The 24,673-nt window shown below is 40.9% G+C and overlaps 1 protein-coding gene and 1 long non-coding RNA gene across 2 annotated transcripts in view; both read right to left on the bottom strand.

Annotated features, from left to right (window-relative positions):
• Positions 1–8,891: 8,891 nt before the first annotated feature.
• Positions 8,892–21,545, bottom strand: LOC113464654 (uncharacterized). Its single transcript, XR_003389497.1, has 3 exons — positions 21,438–21,545; positions 18,232–18,383; positions 8,892–9,436 (listed from the first exon to the last, which is right to left on the bottom strand). It is a non-coding gene; the product is annotated as an uncharacterized LOC113464654 (long non-coding RNA).
• A 1,202-nt stretch (positions 21,546–22,747) lies between these two features.
• LOC108627403 (meckelin) overlaps positions 22,748–24,673 on the bottom strand; it is a 10,272-nt gene continuing 8,346 nt past the window's right edge. Inside the window, exons 11-13 of the mRNA XM_026815577.1 lie at positions 24,487–24,667; positions 24,182–24,392; positions 22,748–22,971 (exon numbers count right to left, since the gene is read on the bottom strand). Coding sequence (XP_026671378.1) covers positions 22,748–22,971; positions 24,182–24,392; positions 24,487–24,667 — 616 coding nt within the window. The remainder of the gene's footprint in view (positions 22,972–24,181; positions 24,393–24,486; positions 24,668–24,673) is intronic.

Raw genomic sequence — 24,673 nt, 5'->3', positions numbered from 1 at the left:
TAGTGGGGATCAGTAGCGAAATTCAAAGTCGACTTTCTCAAATGAATAAAGCTTCAAAATTCACTCCATACTTTCAACTTACTTTCTTATACACAATATCACCCCGTTTATAATTGTACCATCAATATTGGTACATTGACATATACAGAGTATTCCAGAAAGTTTATAAGAGCCGAAAATGGCAGATTGTGAGGGTTATTCTGAAGAACACAAGCCGGAACTGACTCATTTTCATTGATACTAACTATAAACTTTATATTTAACGTTGAGAGTTGCGTTTCGATTAAAGAAGGTATCATCAAGATTTAATCGTCATCATCGATAAAGAGAGACAGACTCACAGTTTCACAGTCGACAGTTCATTTAATTTCTGGAACTTTCATTCGCAGAAATTGAGGTTTCGTAGCTCGGCGAAGTGTTTCGCCGGCGAATAAAAGTTTCACGACGCGGGGCCAATGAGACGGAAACGTAGAGGGCGAAACAATCTCTCTGATGTCCCGGCGCGCTTTCACGCGATAACGAACAAGTTTCTCACCGAGAGAAGAAAAGGGTACGAGAGAGAGAGAAAGAGTGGCTGCCGCTGTTAAATAAAAATTACACGGCCTGTAAGGGATTTTTCCGGCCGACATCGTCGTACTCGCCCATTGTGTGCTTGGCCGTTTTCTTAAGGAAATCTGCCAGCCGCTTCCGGCAACTTACTCCGCCCGTACAACTTACCCAGTAATTTCTTTTTCTTACCGTTCAACTTTCATCTCGTAGCTACGCCCGTAGGGCAGCTGTTATACCACGCACACGACGTGAATAGAAGTTGCCAACATGACCAGCGAAATCGTTGAATATGATCGATTCGACGACCTACCGATAAATTTACCACCGCGTACACGCGACCTTTCCTTTCCTTTCACCATACCAAGTTAAGGTCTAGCCCCACTGACGACACGACAACGACACGACAACGACATTTTGAGTTTTTTGAGGTGGTGGGGCGGCCGAGCTAGTATGCGTAGCCAGTACGGTACTGGCACGGCCGCCCCACCACCTCAAAAAACCCAAATTGTCGTTGTCGTGTCGTCAGTGGGGCCTAGACCTTTAATCGTGCGTTTTACGACATCAGCTCGTTATTACCGCAGAATAGTACTCGTCCAGCAGTGAAACCCGAACGAGGGACATTTTACCATTTTTACTAGTACGTCTGTTGGCTACCGAAGACGATATCTCTATCGATGATGCGGTCCGTCCGGCTCGTAAAATATGAGTAAAACCGAAATGCTGTCTGTGGACACCTCGAGATAATCAATAACGTCTCTACCGTTTTATGTCCGTAGAATTATCTGCAGCTTCTCCTTAGTATTTGTTAGGTCGAATAATGATCGGACGTTTTAATCCCGTTGGCGAAATAACAACAGATAGAAAGAAGGATATTCGTTGCTCGATCGCTCGGATATTTTTCGAACGCAGTTTCCACGGGAGAAATTGTTTTCGGTATCGATCGTTCGCCGATGAATAATTCAGCGCATGTTTGGACGTAAATTTTCAGGCTATTTCACCGTCGCGCGCTCGTTCTTCCTCGAATATAACTTTCCGACAGCGCCGCTCTGCTACATCGAATGTATATCAACGGTAACGAGTCTGCCTATCGTCTTCTATGGAAAAATCCACGCTCGGGAATAAATAGAATGCGTCTTCCAAATCTACGTACTCGCTTTCGACGAGCTGTCATTGACGACAGGCAACACGAACATCCTGGAATTATTATTAATACTGGAGGGTTGGATTTAATTCCTTCACGACTATACTCGAGGACCCCAGAATCTAGGACCGGGCACAGTTCAGTTTTTCATCGTTTTGCGCATGGCCCTCACGTTTTACCACTTCTCAATGCTTTACCGTGTATGCTAGACATGGCCAAAGATGACCCTAGTCTTCAGCGGGACCCTAAGTGGGGATGCATTAGTGTGAACGCATTATGGTCCCCAATCAGGGGTCTCAGAATTTATCCCTCGGCCGGAAAGTGGGGACAACGCGATCATGGTGGGGACTGGTACTTGATAGGTTCGCTTCGCGAAGACGCATGAGGAGAATAGTAGTGGGGATCGAAATACGGGCGAAAAAGAGGGGAAACGAGCCGTTGGGATAAATTCTGAGACCCCTGTCGACCAATGTCCCCAATGATCATCGGTAATGTAAGTGGGGGCAACAAAAAGTAGTGGGGGACAGGTAGGGAACAAGAGAAATCCTACATTCTGTCATTCGACACGACCTTCAGCGGGAACCTAGCTGGGGATGCGTTAAGTAGTGTGAGCGCATTATGATCTGCTTTGTTACTGTGACTATGGCACGAGGCTAGCTATTGGTGTAGAGAGAAATGAGTTAGCCAAGCCTGGTGTGTACCATACGTGAACTGTGGCTAATGAGGCGGGGACTGATTAATGGAAGGGGGCCTGAAACGTTCGCTGCGACCCGCACCACCTTTCAAGCTGCGCGAAATGGTCCTACGCTGGACCGCGAGTATAGTTGATGACCTATTTCCGGTTTAAGCGCGCTTCTTCAGAGGTAATAAAAAATCATCATTGAGGTGTCGCCCCCTGGAGGGCCAGCAACTTGAAAAGTTAATCTTGGCTGTGATTCAGCGTCTCATAAAATCTACAATGCCTACTGCAGCGTTTCAAATGAAAACTGAGAACGAACTGCCTTAGATAACTTGCTGCGGTTGCTTGCAACTTCACACCGCGGGCCTCTGTTAAGAATCTTGCGCATCTCGTCGCGATACGAGAACTAGTTTTCTAAGTTACGAGACCCGTACGTCGGGTAAAGAACGAAGAAACAGCTGGAAGATGGACTGGCCTGGGTATAAATTGATAACGATACGAGATGGTTAAGGTAACGGGCGTAGGCGAACAATGAAATTAACGGTGTCGTATATCCTGTTAACGAGGTCGTTTACGAGGTTGTAACGTCGGGAGAACTATTACGAGATGCTTGTTTTACCTCTCGCGTTATTTCCGCATATACTTTCCATACGTTATATTCCACGCCTCCTTAATTATTCCACAGGGGAGGCCCACGTGAAGGCAAATTCGAAGCCAGAGAAAATCAGATGAGAACCATCTGCGTTTTGTCAATAAACGTCGGTAATTTGTTAATCAAATAAACTAATTCAGAAGGTGGTTCGAGACTTCACGACGAATGGTAAAGTTCGCTTAATCTTGTTGTAGATTTCGTACACTCTTCAGTTCAAGTGACCCTCAAGACTGTCGTCTTTACTTATTTTGGGGGTTTGCATATAATTTGGGTTTTGGAGTGGAGAGGGTTTAGACTTTGGGCGACTTGGTCGTCATACAACCCTGTTTAATGTTGCGTGTCAGGGGTTCTATGTACAGTGGATCCTATCGAGTGCGTCAGAAATGCACCATGAAGGAAAACATTCATCTTCATCGTCATCCATTGGTAGTATCTTAAAATTTGTCATTTGTGCAGCAGAGTAATAGTTCAGTTTAGGTTGTTCTTCATTTTTCTTGGGAAGGAAGTTCGAACTTATCCACATCATCACAAGTCTTACCCAATCATTATCACAATTATAATGTTACAGAAATCACAGTTTTACAGTCTTTATTTTTATAATGTTTGCACTATCCACAGGTACTTGCACTTGTTCTTTTAATTAAGTTTGCTTATTTCTACTTTCACTTTCTATACTCATCCATTCTCCACACCCTCTTTCTCTCTCACTCTTTACCCCCAATATACATTTTATACAAGTGTTTTGTAAATGGTGGGCAAAACTGGAAGCCAATTGGTCCACCTCTACCTATCCACTCATCAGAAAACATTTAATAACTCAGTATTGATATAACTTGATGGTCTTCTCTAAGCATTAGAAATCTATTCCTGAAGTTTTGCCCAATTTACTAAACACTCTGTATGGAAGCAGCGTATACTGTACTAATGTGTGTCTAACTATTTGTTGACAAGTTGCGTAATGAGTTGCATCGATATCGATGCAAGCTCAATTACGTTTCGAGTAATGGAAGTTCGTACAGAGAGACAGTCGTAAATGAATCGTATTCGAGGAGGGACGAGGAGCTGGATATTGAGTCGCACGTTATCAGTTGGAAGTATTAGGGATACCTTCATAGTTACTATAAAGTTATGTTGATTGGAATATTAGTTAAACGGTTTAGCAATATTTTACTACCTATTTGTATATTCCAAAAGATTTGCGCTCGTTAATAAAGCAATGGGTTGACACTTAAATACCCGCCATTTTTTAACTAATACTTCTAATGAAGAACGACTTATAAAAATTTAAGAGAAACATGTTTAAATGATTTTTTGGAGCACATTCACTCTCGACTTCAATAATTGTCTTCTCATGCTTTTGTCCTCTTCTGCCAGAAATGTCTGATCGTCGAAGTTCGATGGTCGCCCTTTTCCTGAATTGTTGGACCTGACCTTGCTCACCAAGCTGGTATCACGTGATTTGGGTCGGACAAACCATTCCCAATATTGTCATTCTTCAACTGTTCCACCATTAAAAAGTTCGTTGAGATCATGAAATGTCTGTCCTGCTTTCCATCCTTTCTCACAATACTAAAGCATAATATGACGAATATGAACATGATTTTCAATATGGATTCCTAAGAACTGAACACAGAAGAATATTTTTATAAAAAAACTAAATAAAACGCCAATTTTCATTAACAAAAACCTTAGCTACATGAACGATGGATAATTATGAATCAACCTTATGAGAACAGGAGTGAAGCTTTTCTGAACTTGACAATTATGGGTACGTGACTCTCGGGCGAGGGGTAATAGATATTCCATCGACAAAGTATTCCATCGCAAATATGTACATAAACCAAGTACGTACGTACGTACGTCGGTAGGTAGGTACGTACGCGCGTGTAGAATATGGGTACATAAATTCTATATGGTTTGTCAGAGATAGAGTTTCACGATGGAAAAGGGGTCAATGTTTTATCGATATTGGCAGAAGTACGATATAAAGTATTCCTCGATAATGTCGGAGATATAGTGCGACAGAAGTGGCCCCCGGATCTTATTTCACGTTCCCCTTAATCCCATATTTTCTTTGTACATCCTTCAGGATTCGATATTCTATTCGATACCAGCGGCGCATACGTACCACGTTTCCCATTTAAACCCGAGTAAACGAATATCGCGACCAGCGTACAGGATTCCACGAGCCGTTCGAAATCCTCGAACGTTCCAATCGAAATAAGCGACGCTATGAAAAAAAACCGAGACGATCGCCACTCGCCGCTGCTCCGATAGCGAATCCACCTATTACTATTATTATTATTATTATTATTATTATTATTATTATTATTATTATTATTATTATTACTCTATTAACGAGCACGAGCCCTCTAAAATATGCAAAGGGAACGAGAAACGTAGGTTACGCCATCGTGTCGATGCATTCATAATAGCCCAGATAGCATACATAATTTGAAGCAACTAGGTTCTCAGACTCCGATTCCGTGGTCGACTTACGTACTATTCGAGCTTTGATCGCGCAATTGGAGACAGGCCGGACGTCCGGTTGATTACCGGCAAGTAACTCTGATAATACACTAGTAAGAAACCTTAACGTACAGCGCAGTGTTCAGAAGGAAATGCCTGAATATAGAGCTAATTAGGATAAGTCCACGATTCTTATCACTCGTCATGGGCTAATAGGCAAGGCCAAAGGTGTCGCGCACGCGATACAACCTTCAGCGGGAGCCTAGGTGGGGATGCGTTAAGTAGTGTGAGATCATTATGGTCCAATGAGGTACTGTGACTATGGCACCAGGTGGGGAAAGCTATTAGAGTAGGGAGAAATGAGTTGGACATGTCTGGACTAGGCTCTAGTCTAGGCAGGTTTAGGTGGGGATGCGTTAAGTAGTGTGAGATCATTATGGTCCAATGAGTTACTGTGACTATGGCACCAGGTGGGGAAAGCTATTAGAGTAGGGAGAAATGAGTTGGACATGCCTGGACTAGACTCTAGTCTAGGCAGACTTAGGTGGGGATGCGTTAAGTCATTATGGTCCAATGAGTTACTGTGACTATTGTAGGAAGAAATAAGTTGGACATACTTAGACTAGAGTGTCTTGCAACGCAACAGTTCAGTTTTGCTTATTATTAAATAATAATAATCCAACAAAACCAAACAGCAATTTTGATGACTTATACATTATAATAAACATTCATGAAAAGTGGTTATCAATGTTCAATCCCTAACATTGATCCTTAGTCTCAAATAACTCTCATAAATTAAAATGGGACTCTGATATTTAGACAGAGAGAGTATTATTTCATTATTACTAGATTTTGCTGACTTCAGACATGTCAGCAATATAAATATATGCGGATCAGTCCCACTACGAATAGTGCAGATCCTGGATAATTGATCATCGATCAGGAAAGAAGAGAAATCCTATTTTAAATGAAACTTGAACAACGAAAACGCGATACTTTTCGAGCCGTACAATTCGTTTTCACGTAATTGCTGGTCGTTGTTGATTCAACGTCGGATACCTGATATTCGTCTTTACACCCACTGTCCATTCTTGCCCAGTAATTGGAGTATGCGTAACCCGATTCGTGGCGCGACGAGTATCGATCCAATGATTTGTCCCTGTCCCGAACAACGAAAAGATTTTGGTTACACGTTCATTTGGAAAAATATTCCCGATTCTACCTATTCCAGCGGGAGTATATGAGAGAAGAGATTGTGCCAAGCCGAATTAAAAATAAAAATTGATAGGTAATCGTTGTTTTCTGTTTTTCTCTTGTTGTCACATATTTCGGGGAAACGTGGACGAGCGGAAACCACTCGTTCGATTGGTAAGTAATTTTGCACGACAGTACGTCGATCGTTGAACGAAAACAGGTTGGAATATTCGAAACGGGAACAACAGAGCCGCTAAATAATGTTTCGGCCGCGTTTCAAGTAGGCTCGATTATTGCCGAAGTCACGTTCAACGCTTTCAACGTCGAGTTTGATCGACTCCTCGTTCCATCGAAAAGAAGAGGACCGATTTTTATTTTTAATTAAAGAGCGAGCGAAATTCCACTCGAACGGGAGAGATTCGTGACAATGACCGGTGATAATGAGCGCGCTTCGACAGGCGATTAATTCGATTTTCATACTAGATCGTGAATGCAAACTTGTTAAAAATTAGACCAGTCGGAATTCGTGCTCCGCGTTAGATAATGAATGAAACGGCCATGGATTTTTTCCCGGCTGCACAAAATCATTCACCCAGAATTGTTTTCCTCGCTAGGTGTCGCCAAGTGTCGAATCTTATCGTTTTTATAACACATGCCTAAAAGAGACCTATAAAGTGGACCGAAAATAGAGCTTTTAGGTCCTAGGGCCTAAATTTTATGGCCATAAAATGCCATTATTGCCACACACACACATGCTTGTCATACACTTAAGTCAGACATGGACAATTCATTTTCACACTAGTCGCTCTCCCCACTATTCATAAATGTACGTTACATAACGTCAAGCATGATGTAAAAACATAAGGTGTGTTCTTCCGGCGTGTTCAAATGTGTCGCTGTTTGCGCCTTCCACTCATCGGCCATATTGGAAGTACGATGATCTATTGTTTATTTCAAACACGCATATATATTACTCTCCGAGAACCTAATTTTTCACATGTTTACGATTTTAAAATTCGCTCTGTTTTAATATGAACCGTGATTGGTTAGAAATCCAAAATGGCCAACGAGTGGAAGTGTCCGGTTACAGATGGATGTTCAAATGGATGCGCAAGAACATACCTTATGTTTTTACATCATGGTGTCAAGTATCCCTACCTTAAAAAGACACTTTTGTCCATGGCTGACTTAAGTGGACGACTCTAGAAACTATATCCTGGATCCATTTTGTAGACGACGAAAAATGGTCTGCTTTATGCCCTTTTTATAAAAAATACGGGTCGAATAGGCTTTTTCAGACTGGGATGATGATTTGAGCAGCTGGCGTTCGTCTCGGGCGCCCTCGACTGCCACTCAAACATGAACCTCGCTTGGAAAAGCCCATTTTCGGCCGTTGGTGTACAATGTGCTATTATAGTTCTTTTCACTCCACTGCTGCCACGCTCGCGTAAGCCAGACTGTTTACTCTCAGCCATGCCGCTCGAATCAGCAAGGCTAAGAAAAAACAGCCGCAGGCCGGTGGGGCTCCCTAATCCCAATCGAACATGTGAATGATTCAAATAACTGACGATGATTAACAGGAACGTGTAATAACTGCGTGTCAACGCGCCGGTAATTCTAATTACGCGAGAGGAAAGTTTCCGTGTCGTATCGCGCGTAACAGAAATTCGCAGTTATTCCAGTGCTACGGGATGCGCTCGGATTTTCCCGTCACCCCTTTTTTTTGCAACTTTAATTAAATTCCACGGGATTATCCCGCTGGATACAGAGAAAAATAGGTCGAATTACGGTAGCTGCAACCCGGATTCGACTAATGGGCTACTCGCTGTTTATAAGTTCTATCCTGTTGAATGACGAGCTAATGCATCACTATCACGACAAACACCCTAAGTCTATTTAGCCAAAAATGTTCTCACTCATCTTGACTTCTGGCACTAATTCTATCCGTAGTATTCCTATTCCGCCATTGGACCTCGATTATTCATAGCGATTAGTTTTTAGGTTATATTAGTTATTAGGACAAAATTGTACAGTTAAGCTGATTACTCAAGTAGGTGCTATACTGACTAATGAAGTCCTGGAATTCCAACTTAGGAGAGAAGTACATTTTTTGGATCTCTAGTGGAGATGAGAGAGGGAGATAAACCTATAGATAGGTTAGGTGGAAGGTGAACCCATATAACTACTCTTCCTTGTCTGAGCTCACTGCTTTTAATCTACCATACATTTTGTATCACACTTGTTCAGAAAATTTTACACAGTTTTTTATCTACAGTTCGTTTATTTATATTTCTTATTTTTATAGTATAACCTTTACAAACAATCCTTCTAGCGGTATATGCATATCAATAAAATGCCTACTGCGACATCTTGAGTTATAGAGATAGATAAAAGAATACATATAATACCATAAAAATACAACTCTCAATTTAATGTTAAACTCAGGACAGAACGAGACTATTACTAATTGAATTAATTGACAATTCCCCTCTGCGATGGCCAGATGCTTACTGCTAGCTCCGAAATAGTCGAACACAGAATTGTAATCGCCATACTTATAGTAGAAATTACTACACCTACATTAGTAAGAAAACTAGAACTTATTGTTAAAGAATGTCCTATGGAGGCTATCTGCGTTCCCTCAATGGATGTCCTCTTAAGGAAAATGTCCCTAGTCAGATGGAGTGATGATCGCCTAACGTAGTGTTTCCTAAACTTTCGACATCTACCATTCTCCTAACACTGAGTATCCCTAAAAACAAAAAAAGAAATCAAAATACACTTATTTTTTCTTTTTTGAAACATAAACAGAATAATTATAAACGAAAAGTAAAATTTGTAATAAAATATAAATAAAATGGTGCAGTTCCATCCCCACCAAACTCTCCCCGTCTGCCAGGAGGTACGCGTGCTATATTTAGGGGAACACTGGCCTAACGGATTTCACTTTTACGCTCCCATCAGATGATTTAGAATGTCCAACAGAAATCGATCCCTGGACTGGTCCCATCCCTTTTCCTTGCCCTCGGTAAACAACCGTATCGATTCTACGAGGTGACGCGAACGAATCGCCGCCGGAGCTATTAAATCGGTCTCGCCATTTCCTCCAGAAATTGCTGACGGCCGGATGCCTCGCCGCGCTAAAGACCAGGCAATAACTTGCTTTATAATCGGCCCTGTTTCCCGAGTTTCATATTCCACGATTCCGTTCTTCGCTAACCCCCACCCTAACTCCCACCGCCCGTTTTCCACCAATCGCCTCGCTCCGTTCGAGCGTCGTAATAAGAATACGGACATCATCGATAAGGCGAAATAAAAAAAGAAAAACGACCTCTGAGGATGAAACAATTTTCACGGACTTTACGTTTTATCGCCGCGACTCGATTATATGTAATTTTTAATATTCGATGCTACGATCGGCCTCCATTGCCCGAGAGCACTTTATCCCGCGTCCTGCTCTACGCTTCTTTTTTCTATCCTTTCCATCCCTCGCTCGAGAGCGGCAAAAAGTTTTTATTAGTTTATGAACTCGAGCGCGCCAAGTGGAGCGGAAAATTATCTGTTCTAAATAGTAAATTCGCGATACGTTCCCAAAACGAAAATTCTTGGGACGAAGAATAGAGACTCTAGGAGGGTGCGTTTTATCTCTGACGATCGACGATTTCCGAAGGAATAAATCAGACGGCGGAGATAACCACGAAGAATCCGGTGAACCGTCATCAATTTTTCTTCGTATAAACAGTTAACTGAGAGGAGAAGAATCGTGAGCGATCCACAGGATTTCCAGCTGCAGCGTAAAAGTAAATAACTACGGGAAAACAGCGTCGGCCATTAATCGTTAACATTTTCCCACCGGCGCTGGCACGTTTTTTTCCTATTTCGCTCCACCCACCCGAAGAGCATCTTCATTCTACGGAATCCACCCCACTTCGTTTCTCTCTTTCTACGGTTCGCTCGTCCCGCTTTCGCTATTTAAGAGATAACGCGATTTCCAACGATTTCTAATTACGTTTAAGCCTAGACTAATGTCCGCGGCAGGAGAGAAGCGCTACGTGAGTAACGAGTTTAAGTTCCCAGCAATTTTTCTACCGCCCGGTTCTTCCCTCTTCCCCGTCTTACGTATCCCCCCTCACCCTGTAAATGTTGCTACGAATCGCGATCCGATCGTGATCAACGTCCGAGATAGCAGTCGGCGACGTTGATCCATCTAACGGTCGATACTCAAAGATCCTGTAATCAGCGCCGCCTGGATTGCGTCGCCTAACCCGTATTCCAGGCATGGCCAAAGGTGTCCCTAGAGAGCCACGGCCTTCACGGCCTAGCTTAAGTGGGGACACTGTGTCACATATAGGCGCGTAACTACATTTACGAAGAGTGGGGAGGGAGACTAGTGTGGGGGAGAATGAATTGGCCGGGTTCGTTCCGAGGCAGCAACAGGACTCAATCAAAGTTAAGAACTATCGACTTTTTTATATCTGCCTTTCATGTATTCGTTATAAATCTGTCGGTTTTTAAACCTAACCTAACCTAACCTAGCCTAGATCTAGTGTTAAACAAATTCCTACAAAGTACCTATGAGGTCTTCAATCAAATACTGCTTATTACAAGTTTATATTCCTCATTGAATGATTGGCCAAAAATATGACTCCTGTCCCATTTGAAAAATTTGTTTTATTTTATTTATTAGGATAAATAAAGAAAATGGGTCAAGTCTTCTTTGATAAAAATATGTTTGCTGTTGTTCAGAGACATCTACAGGTTCAACTCTCTTAAGGTCTAACACTTGTTCTGGAACATCCTGTATATAAATGATAATGAAGAAATGGGTATATATATAGTACCACGGGACCAATCGATAAACATTCAACTTAATTACAGCGTTCGACGAACTCATTCGTTAAAGCGGTCGCAGAAAATATTAATCGATGCAACTGCCAGGTGTAATAACGGGTAATTAAACGTATGACTAATTTGCACCGATGGCGTAAACGAAAATAAGTAGAATGTTATATCAAATGTTTCGATGATAGACGATATTATGAATATGATGCACAATATTTTAGAACAAATTATGGACAAACCCTCAAACGAAACTGGACTAAGTGAGATCTAGGCCTCAAATTATTTCCCATTTTTAGGGACATTGGGTTTTTGGGGACATTAGCTTCAAGAGAAGATAGAAATCCTATTACCCAAAAAGAACCAGGTGGCTCCCATTCGAATTAGGGCAGCACACTAAAAACTAACTCACGATTGTTTAATAATTAAATATTCCCTCCCTCCCCACGGGGAATATTAATATTGTAGACCTGCCTTAAGTACTCAATACATTTTACTTAATTGTATCAACTTATCTATTTGTAAAATGAAATAAAAAGTAACTTCAATGAAGAATCCCAAAAGTGATCTTGAGTTCTTTAAGAGAAATCTTCTAAACTGTTTATAATTAAATTTATTATTTAAAAATAACTAATTCTTATTATTCATTGCCTATCCTAACCTAACTTAACTTGTTCTTAGCACTTGTTATGCAACCATTTGATATAACTATACATCTAATGGACATGTGCACCTTCAGCGATGATAGCTAATGACTCTATTGTTGTTAAACTATCTAAAATAAATCTATTAATAATAAAAAAGTGGCTCAAAACTGTCCTGAAGCTAACTGAACACTTTTGAGCCCTCATCCAACTACACCCTTTCCTAATATGGTCTTGTCCCTCTAAGAATAATGAAGACAATCAGGATGGACATTCATTGTCCCAAACTGTATGATCACCGAACCTCTTTCGAAGTCGTCGTCGTCGTCGTCGAAAACGTATAAACGACCTTTGGGCATGTTTGCACGTTACGATAGCAGCGATCCACCCGTAAATGATTAGGGAGAGCAATTTGCGGGGACGCGCGTGGCCATTGGGTTAGTCAAAAGTCTCTAGCTTCAGCGGAACGCTAGTGAACTTGATACTCGTTTCTACCGTGAGTGTTAAAGGCCCGATCGATGCCCGGTCGAACGAAAACGAGATCATCATTGGACGCGAGCGAGATCCAACGATCGACGAAGCTCGTTTTCTGAGTTACCAACCACTGCGCCGATTTTCCCGAAACTTCTCGCTGATTAATCAACGATTTCAATGAGCAGATCCGATTGCTAATTGAAGCGGCTCCCGACGAACGGGGTCGACCCTGTTCAAAATTCCACGTTCCCAGCGCAGCGTTCCGCCTAGAAAATGCAAATTTCACACACACACACACAGGAGACTTTGCATCTATCAACGTGTTTCAGGAAAAGGCTGCGTTTCGAGGGGGACGGCGATAAGCACGTAAGCGATTCCACGTTCTTTATGGACGATCGTCTCGTGGACGATATTTATAAAATGGCGTACAGCCACGTGCTCGTTCATAAATTCGTATTCGGAGTAAAACCCGACGACTTTCAGTCTCCGTCGCAGTGGTGCAAACACACAAAGCACGAATTCAATTAGAATCTTTTCTCGTGCGACCTGCAGGGTTATCGCACCTAGCTAGCTAGTCCCGCGTTACGTACGACACCCGCGTAGCTCGCATACGTAATTAACCGAGGTTCACCGCGTCGTCTCGGTTTCAACCCCCTTCGTCTCTTCCGTTTCGTTCTTCTACCCCGACCGCTACAGACGTTTACATATTTTCTGAATTACATTATTAATATTCGCTTGGACGACCCAGGAGCTTCGTTTCCACGTCGTTTACGCGCTAAAATCGCCCTCTATTTATCAGCGACGAACTCTAGCTCGGTTTAGGGTTGCGGTTCGGTCGCCCGCTCTACGAGTACGAATAGTTTTCGACTAGTCCAGACCGGAACAATTTTATCTAGAATCGTAACGCGGCTACTACTACGGCATGGAAAAAGTATAACCGCAAACATTTCGCTTTCGAACAGATACGCGGGACCGCAACGCGATCAAGTAACCCAGTGACATTATTCTTCGGTATCGTCGCGCAACCGCGCACCCGCACTCTGACGAGAGTCCAACCGGATAAAATAATAGCGTGCACGCTAAGAATCGATCACCGTTCTGTCAAATTGACCCGCGACCACGAATATAAAACTGTCCCAACACTTTAAACAGAGATTACCTTTTATGTATTGTGCCACTTTCAACGGGAGACAAATGTCCGATTAAAGTAGCAACTGAATAGGAAGAAATTTTAATAAATGTACTCTATCTTCTGAACTACCAGCTTTTTGATATACATAGGGCAGTAATTTTTTATAATGAATGTCTAATTGCAGCGTTTCATATATAAAAAATACCCCATTCTATTTAAAAAACAAAGGTGACCTTCATATCTCTGAAGCCACTCCACCTAGCAACAAAAGATTAACATAAAACTATAGCTTCTGTTGTTCCATGCAATGTTCCATGTTTGTTTCAAAGACTTTTCTACTATTATCATACTTTCTCAGTTATTCTAGATGGCAATAGTTAGTGCCTCGCCCTGTATAGGTCAATTTGTGAAATCATTTTAAGAAAGAGCAAGCTGTAAGAAAATATGTCCATCCCGTCTGTTAGACAGAGAAGCTGGATACGTTCATCTTAGAATTAGCCATGAGATTGAGAAGCTGGAAACGCTCACCTCAACTATGAGGTCAATAAATGGGATTGGAAGTGTTTATTTCAGCCACAAAGTTGCGAAGCTGATACTCCCAAAACTGAATACATGTACCTTAGCTATGAGACCTATAAGCTGGACACGTTATCCTTAAGTCCAAGGCTAAAAAGCAGGATACGTTCATCGTAGCCACAAAGCCAAAAAGCTATGTCCATCTTAGTAATAAAAACAAAAACCTAGATAACTTCATCTCATCCATTAGGTCAACAAACAAAAGCCTCTACTATAACAAATTCATCAAGTATGAGACAACTCTTCTTGAGTTGTTGGTTTGTCCAAGGAAAGGGTTATTGACAAAATGTAAAACCGAGTGATAGAAAAAAAGCTAGTCAAGTTCATCTCATCCATTAGGCCAAGAAGCAAAAGCCTCTACTATAATAAATTCATCAAGTATGAGACAACTCTTCTTGAGTTGTTGGTTTGTCCAAGGAAAGGGTTATTGACAAAATATGAAACCGAGTGATAGAAAAAAAGCTAGACAAGTTTATCTCATCCATTAGGCCAAGAAGCAAAAGCCTCTACTATAACAAATTCATCAAGTATGAGACAACTCTTCTTGAGTTGTTGGTTTGTGCAAGGAAAGGGTTATTGACAGAACATAAAAGCTAGTGAAAATCGATGCTAAAAAAATAGTAGAGAATTTTCAAAAACAACGTTATAGATACGTAACACCGAAAAACATAGGCAGAAGGCTGTCCCGAGGTTCTGGGCCGAGTAGAGGATATTTGTCGCAACAATATTTGCTCGCGCATCGCCAAATAGATATCTCTATTGTTATAACGACGTGTACGTTCCGCTGTTTATCGTACAACGAATACACCTACACAGAGACGAGAACACGCAGGGTGCGCTTTCGATGGAAATCCATAGTTCAGCCACCAGTACGCGTAGCCATACCCAGAAATTTACTTATAAACACAGGGAACATCCTGTTATCCTATTTACGATCGTTTCAAATCGTATACGAAGCAACGAGAGCCGGGAAAATATTTTTATTACAAATAACCCGTTAATGATACGAACGATCAAGGACAAAGGCTCTGTTTCCGAATACCTTAACCACGTGGCTGTTGGTTTATTCATTGTGGCGAAAGCTGCAGCGGAGACTGACAGGGACAAGACCTAGTTTCCATAAATAGGAAAACACCGTGAGAGCCGAAACAATATGGATGGACGGTGGGAATAGCTCGATGGCCGGCCGTGCAAAAGTTCGGGACAACGTAGGGGCATTACCAAAAACGCGGAGCGAAACTTTCGCAGCTCCGGAAATTCGGCAGCTTTTCAAAAGTTACCGTCGTCGCTCCAAGATCCGTACAATATTAACCAGTCACCGGATTTACCAGTCGCTTGTCCACCCGGACACACTAGCGACGAGAAAAATTCATGTTCCTATTTTGAAAAAAAAAAAAAGAAAAAAAAAAACGTCGGTCAGCCGCGCGCAAATAATAACAGTACGAAAATAACGAACGCTATTGTAATTGCCAGAGGGCGGTGGATCTCGTTATAATAAAACGAACGAATTGTATTGTTTTCCGCATGGGAAGCTGGGATCGTGGACTGTCCCAGTTGTCAAAACCGACGACACCAGCGTTTAAAATGTGCCCGATTAAAAACGTTCGATGGGCCGGCTCTGCCGGTGATTTTCGCGTTTTCAAAATAAATCGACGCCCACCCGGGATTCGGAATCCGTGGAAACGTCAACCGTTTAATCGCATTTGACACGGATTAACAGCCATTACATTCGCCGAGGGCGCGTCGAAACGTTTGTAATAAAATTAGCAACCTCGGAGATCGGCAGAAATAAATATCATGCGAAGTGGAATTCAAAAATTGTTGGACCAACGATAAGCGTATTAAAGATGTCCGCGGAGGTAGTACAAAGATTATGTCACTGCAGGGATAGGACAACAAATCCCTGAGTAACTGATATCGGTAAAGTTTGTTGAATTCCGACTGGGGCGCATAGAATAGACGGCAACAATTGGAACTATAAGTCCACTTGGCTGTTTCCCCTTCGCCCCTTCTACTTTCAATTGGGTTCTACCATGAGAGCACCTCTTTTCAACCTGATCTCGCTTTTTCTATCTGTCGCACAAATTCTTAACCACTTAAGATATTACGGACCAAGTACCGAGCGTTAAGAGAAGATTGATTGAACCAATCGTTTTTCCAAAGCCATTACGAATTGCGACGACGATAATAGGAACGCGGTAATTAGCGGTTGACGAAGGATGGTTGAAGCGAGGCGTGACAACAGGGAAAGATGTTGGCAAAGATCTCTGCGAAACATCGAGAGCGTGCGAGAGAGTCGTTCTCAAAGTCCTAATGGATTCGCTGGTAAAACCACTTAATGGACTCCGAGAGATCGAGATAGAGCTGAAGATAGACAAAGGGACTGTATAAAACGCGTCCGTGAAAGACAAAGTACACTGAAATCCGTTTTTCAATTTCAGTCGAACAAAAATGACGATAGATCGAAAGATTACTTAACAGTGAATCATAATTAGTGGCTTTTCAAATACCAAAGCGAAACGTGAGTCGAGATACCACTGCGCACATGGCAACAGGTATACATATTGTCGAGTAACTGCTAGAAGTTGTTATCTTTAATGCTTTTGCTTTGTTTCTCTAATTCAGAGAAAGGACCCCTATAACTTTTCCAACTCCTGAAATGCGACTGTCTGTCCCAAAGCTTACGACCCATTCGGACCCAAAAACCACAAAATTGCAATATTTTTAACTTCCTAGAGACGCTAAACACAACTTGACCTACACGTGACCTCTGCTCTCGCTTTTCCCATTCAAGAAATCTTCCTTTTCCTAGAAAATGCCTTTTCTTTATTTCCCTCATTCAAAGAAAACCCCTATTTTTCCAACTCCTGAAATGCGACGCTTTGTCCCAAAGCTTATGACCACTTTATGACCCGTTCAGACCCAAAAACCACAAAACTGCCATATTTTTAACTTCTATGAGATTTCTAAAACCAGTTTGACCCACACGTGACCTTCGCTCTCGTTTTTCCCATCTGGAAAATGTCCCTTTTCCTAGAAACCACCCAACCACTGGACTATTACCCCCAAAAATCACAAAACTGCAATATTTTTAACTTCTTTGAGATCCTAAAACCAGTTTGACCCAGACGTGACCTTCGCTCTCGTTTTTCCCATCCGAAAAATGTCCCTTTTCCTAGAAACCACCCAACCACTGGACTACTACCCCCAAAAACCACAAAACTGCAACATTTACAACCCTTCTTGAGACCCTAAAAACAACCTGACCCACACGTGGCCTCTGCCCTCGTTTTTCCCATCCGGGAAATCTCCCTTTTCCTAGAAAGTACCCTACCACTGATACCCCCAAAAACCTCTAGTATAAAAGAAAGCCCTCCTAAAACCAGGGCAAGAGTTAGATCTTGACCCTAACTCTGTGCATGAGACTTCGTACTAGGACAACTCGAAAATAAACTCTAAAAAGAGAACCCATGTTTGTCATTTTACGATTCTACGACAATTTGTCCATAGTCCTTGCGTAATACATGTAAAAGAAGCTTATAGGGTTCGTAATCGGATCGAAGCTCAATCGCTAGATAGTGTAAGTGACTGGTAAGTACGTATTTACGTACACGCTTCGCCCGAGCACGTGCGCTCGAGCCAATACAATAGATGCACCAGATCACGAACACGTGCGCTTCCTTATATACAGGATATCCCAGAACTAGTGGTACATTTTTTAATGGGAGGTTCCTGAGATGATTTTAACAATATATTCCCTTATCAAAATGTTGTCTAAGACCTGGTTGTTGAGTTATTAACACTAAACCATGACCTACCAGAACGCTATAGTATAGACGAAAGAAAAACATTTATTAGAAGAGAACAGCTCTGTGAACTGACCTTGAACAAATCCGACGAGCAGAAGAAGACTGCAGAGGATCCAACGTCGTAGCATGGTCACTCTCTGGTCACCAATCACTGGTCACGTTTTGATTCACTCGGTCCTCGTTCGAACGACCACGTGCACGTGTACTCCGTCGACGATCATCGACCTGCGATATACAGAACGATGACGTTAACTACTGGTTGAACGGATTCACGTTCAGGCAGGTGAGTAGGAAGCGTCGGGTAAGCTAATGACAAACGACGTAGCCGCGGTCGACGTAGCGCGACACGCGCAAGGTCGATACACCGCTTTCCGCAAGGACGAACGAAAGCGAACTGAACCGAGGTTACTTTACCGAGCTGCCGTTCGCGGCGAACGGCTTCAGCTCGCCCCCTCGGAGTTATCAGCCACCGCGCGGTCTTCACCCTTCCCCCTCGTCCTCGTCCTCGTCATCGTCGTCGTCCGCTCGCCTGCCTACCTACCCGATAACCCCGGTCTATGGTCTAATTTTCGCAACTTTCTCCGGAAAATTATGTTTCTCCTGCAGCAGCTATAGGATAACTTAAATTAAGAGCGAACGAAAGTTTGATGAGGCTTCTCCTCGCGACTACTACTACTACTACTACTACACCGCGTAATCTGCAAAGTTGCCAACTGACTCAGAAACTCACATTTTTCATGCTCGTCGAACGAATTCTACCGTTCGGGTTATCGACGATTTAATTCTAATGTCGGAACGATTGAACTCGCGTGATACACGTGAGATAATGTCTCTTCTCGGAGGGACTCGGACACCTAATGCTGATTTCTGAAACTAACAGAAAGTGCGCCTAAACCGGAAATGGGAAAGCGCAAATACACTATTATAAACGAAAGGGTTAATATTCCTAAAGATAAAGCTAGCACCAAAGCTATTGCGCTCTCAACAGAACTCGAAAAGCTATGCGCCATGACGATTCGCAAAGAAGTGCTCTTTGGGTCCGTTTCCAAGAACCGGAAATGGGAAAGTGCAAATGCACTATTATAAACGAAAGGGTTAATATTCCTAAAGATAAAGCTAGCACCAAAGCTATTGCGCTCTCAACAGAACTCGAAAAGCTATGCGCCATGACGATTCGCAAAGAAGTGCTCTTTGGGTCCGTTTCCAAGAACCGGAAATGGGAAAGTGCAAATGCACTATTATAAACGAAAGGGTTAATATTCCTAAAGATAAAGCTAGCACCAAAGCTATTGCGCTCTCAACAGAACTCGAAAAGCTATGCGCCATGACGATTCGCAAAGAAGTGCTCTTTGGGTCCGTTTCCAAGAACCGGAAATGGGAAAGTGCAAATGCACTATTATAAACGAAAGGGTTAATATTCCTAAAGATAAAACTAGCACCAAAGCTATTGCGCTCTCAACAGAACTCGAAAAGCTATGCGCCATGACGATTCGCAGAAAAGTGCCCTTTGGGTCCGTTTCCAAGAAAACGGTTGGCCTCAAGCCTGAGGGGGAGGGTCTACGTTTTAGCACCTTCACGTTCTGTGCACGTGATTGAAGAGTAGCCGAGGAGCTTTTTCTCAGGGAAAGTCAAGCGTCCCATCGTTGTCTTAACAAAGGGTTGGGCCCAACGTTATCAGATTGACCGATTTTTCTCTTTAATTTTGCAAGCTGGTAGGCGCATCAGGCACACGTCCATGGGTAACGTAAGCGAGGACAAAATACAGTAGTGGAGGTCAGCACGCGAAGAGAAGAGAAAAAAATCGCTCAATCTAGTAACGCTTGGGCCTTAGGTGCCTGGCATTTGGGACTTATCACTCCACGTTTTCAATAAAGATAAGTAGTCGGAAACGCAGTTAATGATCCTATGCCTTTGGGTTTTCTTACACTACTGATTAACGTCAGGATTTAATCAGTATATAAAACTTGCAGAATAAACATTTATATAAAAATATAATGTACTATTGTTTTATTATTATCGATATTTTATTCCTAAAAGAACATCTGGGATGTTAATTAATACTTATTGCATCGACGTATGATTATTAATTTTGATATTTCTCGTTTTGAATATGAAACTTCCGGTTTGGGTTTCTTATGTAGATGTCCAGTCCTTCCCTGAGGGTCACTAGGGTCACTAGTATGCGAGGGTGTACAATGCACGGAATACTCATTAGATTTGGCAATGCATAGGAAATGTGATACATTCACGTGGACTCAAGTAGCAACGACGCATGGAAAGCATTAAAGATATTGTATTCCGTTAATTCATTTTGTATTATATCTTATGTACTATCATGGAGATTATAGTTTTATACTAAGTGAATTGTCAAGAGAACAAAATGCATTGAATTTAAAAAACCTGAACATGTTTTGTACATATAAATGCGAAATGGGTTCAGACTCTATCTAGTATTCCATACGTAACTTAGTTAATTTTCCTAAAGTATAAATGTAATTGCTATTACCAATGGGCAGACTGTATTCCAGACTCGTTTCACACACATAAATAAGAAATGTTATACGTTCTCTCTACTCTGCCTCTAATGCTTTAAGGATGTATAGGCTATACACTTAAACAATGCTAGCATGTTGAATTTGTGATTATAGATTCCTATTACTATTAAAAAGGTATCTGCAAAATTTTAAATCAATTCATGGGTTTTTTGAAAAATTATAGTCACTTAAAATTTGCATGTACTCTTATAGTAATCAGCAGTGACCCAAAGAAAACTTTCTAGTATTTGGTGTGCATGCACCAAGTTGGAAGAAACAACTGACTTGAGCAAATACGAGCCTAAAAAGTCTGGAATTTTTAACGCTTTTTGGAATACAGATCGATATTTTTCGATATTTTGANAAAAATACATAAAACCTTTCATGTAGAGCACGTCAGTAGCTACAATTTTTGTATATACGTCAATAATTAATTAAATATTTCCCTCTATACTTTTTTTCACGTAGCTATTTATAATTATAATTGTTCTTCCGACGTCTGATTTCTTTTTAATTATACGAAATACGTTTTTCTAAATACATAAACTTTTGATATTAAACTATAAACTATAAAAAATAAACTGTATAACCTATACATCCTTAAATGCGTCGGACCTACGTATTTCCTATGTGTGCGTGCGAAGTCTGTGTAGAATCGTTCGAGCCATGCGTATAAACAGTTTTCTCGTCGATCGTATCTCGCAAATTAAATTATAGAAAGCATTCTATTGAATGAGAAACTTACCTTCGATACACGTAGAATCGCATTTCAATGAACGAACACATCACAAACATCTGCACTTCGTAAATTCTTTCAAAAACTAATAAACTTCACTGTAACACGTGACACTTCGGCGACTGCCCGCCATTAACTGAGTTGCACTCCTGCCGGCACGTAGCGCCACCGTCCGCTCGCACGGCGTCACGTGACCACAACTCCTGCCCGCCACTTCGCAGTTTCGCACTAGTCGCGCGTCCCACGGTCAACAAAACACGATCCGTTAACTTGTTACAGTGCGATTAATTAAAAAGATCAAACAAGTTGCTAATAAAAACGCAGAGGTGTAATTCGAAATCCATCGCGAACGTTCAGTTAATCGATTCCAGTCTCCGTTTGTATTTTCATTCCCGGTGTTTCAGTAAGTCGACTACGAAGTCAGATTTGCAAATGCATTTTGGAAATTATGAACAATTTTCAGTCGTGTGAACGTTAATGTCGTCGAATGTGACTTGGAAGAGGAAACTAGAAGGCAGATTCGTCGGAAGGCAATTGCAGTTGCATTAATGCAGGTAGAAAGCTGATCGACGAGGTACGTATGCATATGTATTTACGTTAACTAATACTAGTAGACATATTAAACAATCAATTATGATTGACGAGTTTACTTGTTGTTAATGGCGATATTTTATGTTGTGGTGAGTGTACGTGCAGTGAATGTTCGTTCTGTGTTTGAACAGTTCTGTTCTCGAAATTGTTTTAAGGAACACCGTACCAGCGTACGTACATATGTTCTGTATTTAATCTTTAGTCATATGTTTGAGTATATGTATGTATAATAATTGATATATATTATAATAATAATTATTTAATAATAAATAATTAATCGGATATTTCTACGAAGTGGTCTCCATTTTGAATTCTTTCTATGTATTCATGATTCATTTGAAATTTCGAGATGATTTTTTTAAATCATAAAGACTTTATTTTCGTTCAATTGCTTTTTCGTTCCTTTAAATAAATAATATATGAAATAATTTAATACAAGAATTTTGTTAGTTTTTTGCTATTTGTGTATTATAATTCCTACCTTTTTCTTGTCATCGATTTCGTTTCCAAAGATATGGCCACCTTAAGTATGATTGACGAGTGGCAATATTTCTTATTACGACGAGTATACTCGACACGATTTAAATACCACAGCTAACTTATTCAGTGCCCTCGACAAATGCTTGAACTCGAGGAAAAGATAAGAGGGACATAACAAAAATGAAGGACTTATACTTATTATTATTGTATATTAATTTATTAAATTTATTAATTAAGAACATTTAGATTCACGTTAAGAACATTTTATCCAGCAATACGTGATTATTTATATTTTTCTCGCCAATACGTTTTATCGTTGCGATTAACAATGTCGATATTAACGCTGTGATAGTGACAGCTAATACACAATCTGTGGATAATGCGACGACGAAAGCGAACGTCGATATTTCAAAGGTTGATAGTAACCACTCGTTTCCATGTAAAGATACTTGATTGAACGAATAATTGTTATCTAGAAAAGAAATAAAAATGGAGGACTGATCATCTGGTGTTACTAGTTTGTGATAGGTGGAGGCGTCAAGGAGATATGAAGGTCATCCCTGGTTTTTTAAATGGAATGGTACGTTTTTTACTTACATTCTGATAATTTCAAGACGAATACAATGACAATGAATGTTTCTTGGATTTAATAAATCGGTGCATGGACTCGCGGATACTGATTTAGTTCATTTGATGAACGATTTACGTATGGAGAAGAATAATCTGTGTGCTCGAAGAGGTCTGGTACCAGGAACAACTCTGCAAACCTTCGTGCTACACTTAAGGGAAAGTTTTGCAACTATTTTTAACGAAGACTTCAAACAAACGAAATTAGTAAATAACGAAAGTGTGCAATTGTTTCTCGATTCTGTTTTTGCACAATCTAATCTAATGCGAAGGTATTTTCTTTTTCATTGTACTTTCTAAGGGACGGAGGAATCTCGTATCCAGTTTTTATGATTCTACCAAGAATTGGCAACGAATGTTCGACGCCCAGATCAAAGTATGAAACAATTCTTATGTAAAGTCATGGATTATTGTAAAGAAAACGAAGATTATACGATCAAAGAGCAACGTTTCATTCTGGACTTCTTTCTGTGGGGAAAATTAAAGCAGCAAGTGTAGAATTAAATACCATCAACCAAAGACGATATGAAAAAACGTATAAGAGAACTGAAATTCAGCATGCAATATTATCCGTCAAGCAACATTTCAGGATATGCATCAGTGTTCAAGGTCACCATTTTGAACACTTGTATTAGTGGGTTATTAGTGTTAAATTAATAAATCAATGGTGCTTGATTATTTCTTCAAAGTGAACTATTTTCCATCACAATTGGCTTAACCACGAATGGCTTTCCCAATAGGTCATTGAATTCGTCTTGAAATACTCTATCAGGATGTAAGTAAAAACACATACCATTCCATTTAAAAAATCAGGGACAACCTTCATATCTCCTTGAGGCCTCCACCTATCAAAAAAGTAGTAACACCAAATAATTTTGGTCGTATGCATTTTTTTTCTGTCACCAATAGGAGCCAAGTTATTCAGGTGGCCTGTTTTAATTGCCCCACACTGTAGATATAAAGGGACGAGAGTGTAGGAGAAAAACGTAAACTAAATCCATTTCTGGGTGGACCAATAGACTGAAATAAAGATAGTATATATTATTATACATTACCTATATAGAAGACTGATTTTTCTCTACAACGAGAAAGCGTGACATCGAATAGTTTCTCGAAGAAACGTTGCTCCTTGATCGTATAGTCTTCGTTTTCTATACAATGGTCAATAAATTTCCGTAGGAATTGTTTTAACTTGATCCGGGCGTCGAACACCCGTTGCCAATTCTTGGTGGAATCATAAAAACTAGATACGAGATTCCTCCGTTCCTTTAAAAATACAATGAAAAAGAAAATACAGTCGCATTAGATTAAGCTTTGCAAAAACAGAATCAAGAAAGAATTGCTCACTCTCGTTGCTTACTATTTTCGTTTGTTTGAAGCCTTCGTTAAAAATAGTTGCGAAACTTTCCCTTAAGTGTAGCACGAAGGTTTGCTGAGTTGTTCCAGGTACCAGACCTCTTCGAGCACACAGATTATTCTTCTCCATACGTAAATCGTTCATCAAATGAACTAAATCAGTATCCGCGAATCCGTGCACCGACCTATTA

This window comes from Ceratina calcarata, unplaced genomic scaffold, assembly GCF_001652005.2.
Source record: "Ceratina calcarata isolate Rehan_Ccalc_2016 unplaced genomic scaffold, ASM165200v1 scaffold470.2, whole genome shotgun sequence".
In the NCBI taxonomy this organism is placed as follows: Eukaryota; Metazoa; Arthropoda; class Insecta; order Hymenoptera; family Apidae; genus Ceratina; species Ceratina calcarata.
Note: the sequence above shows the minus strand (reverse complement) of the source record. Positions and strands in the feature narration are given on the sequence as shown.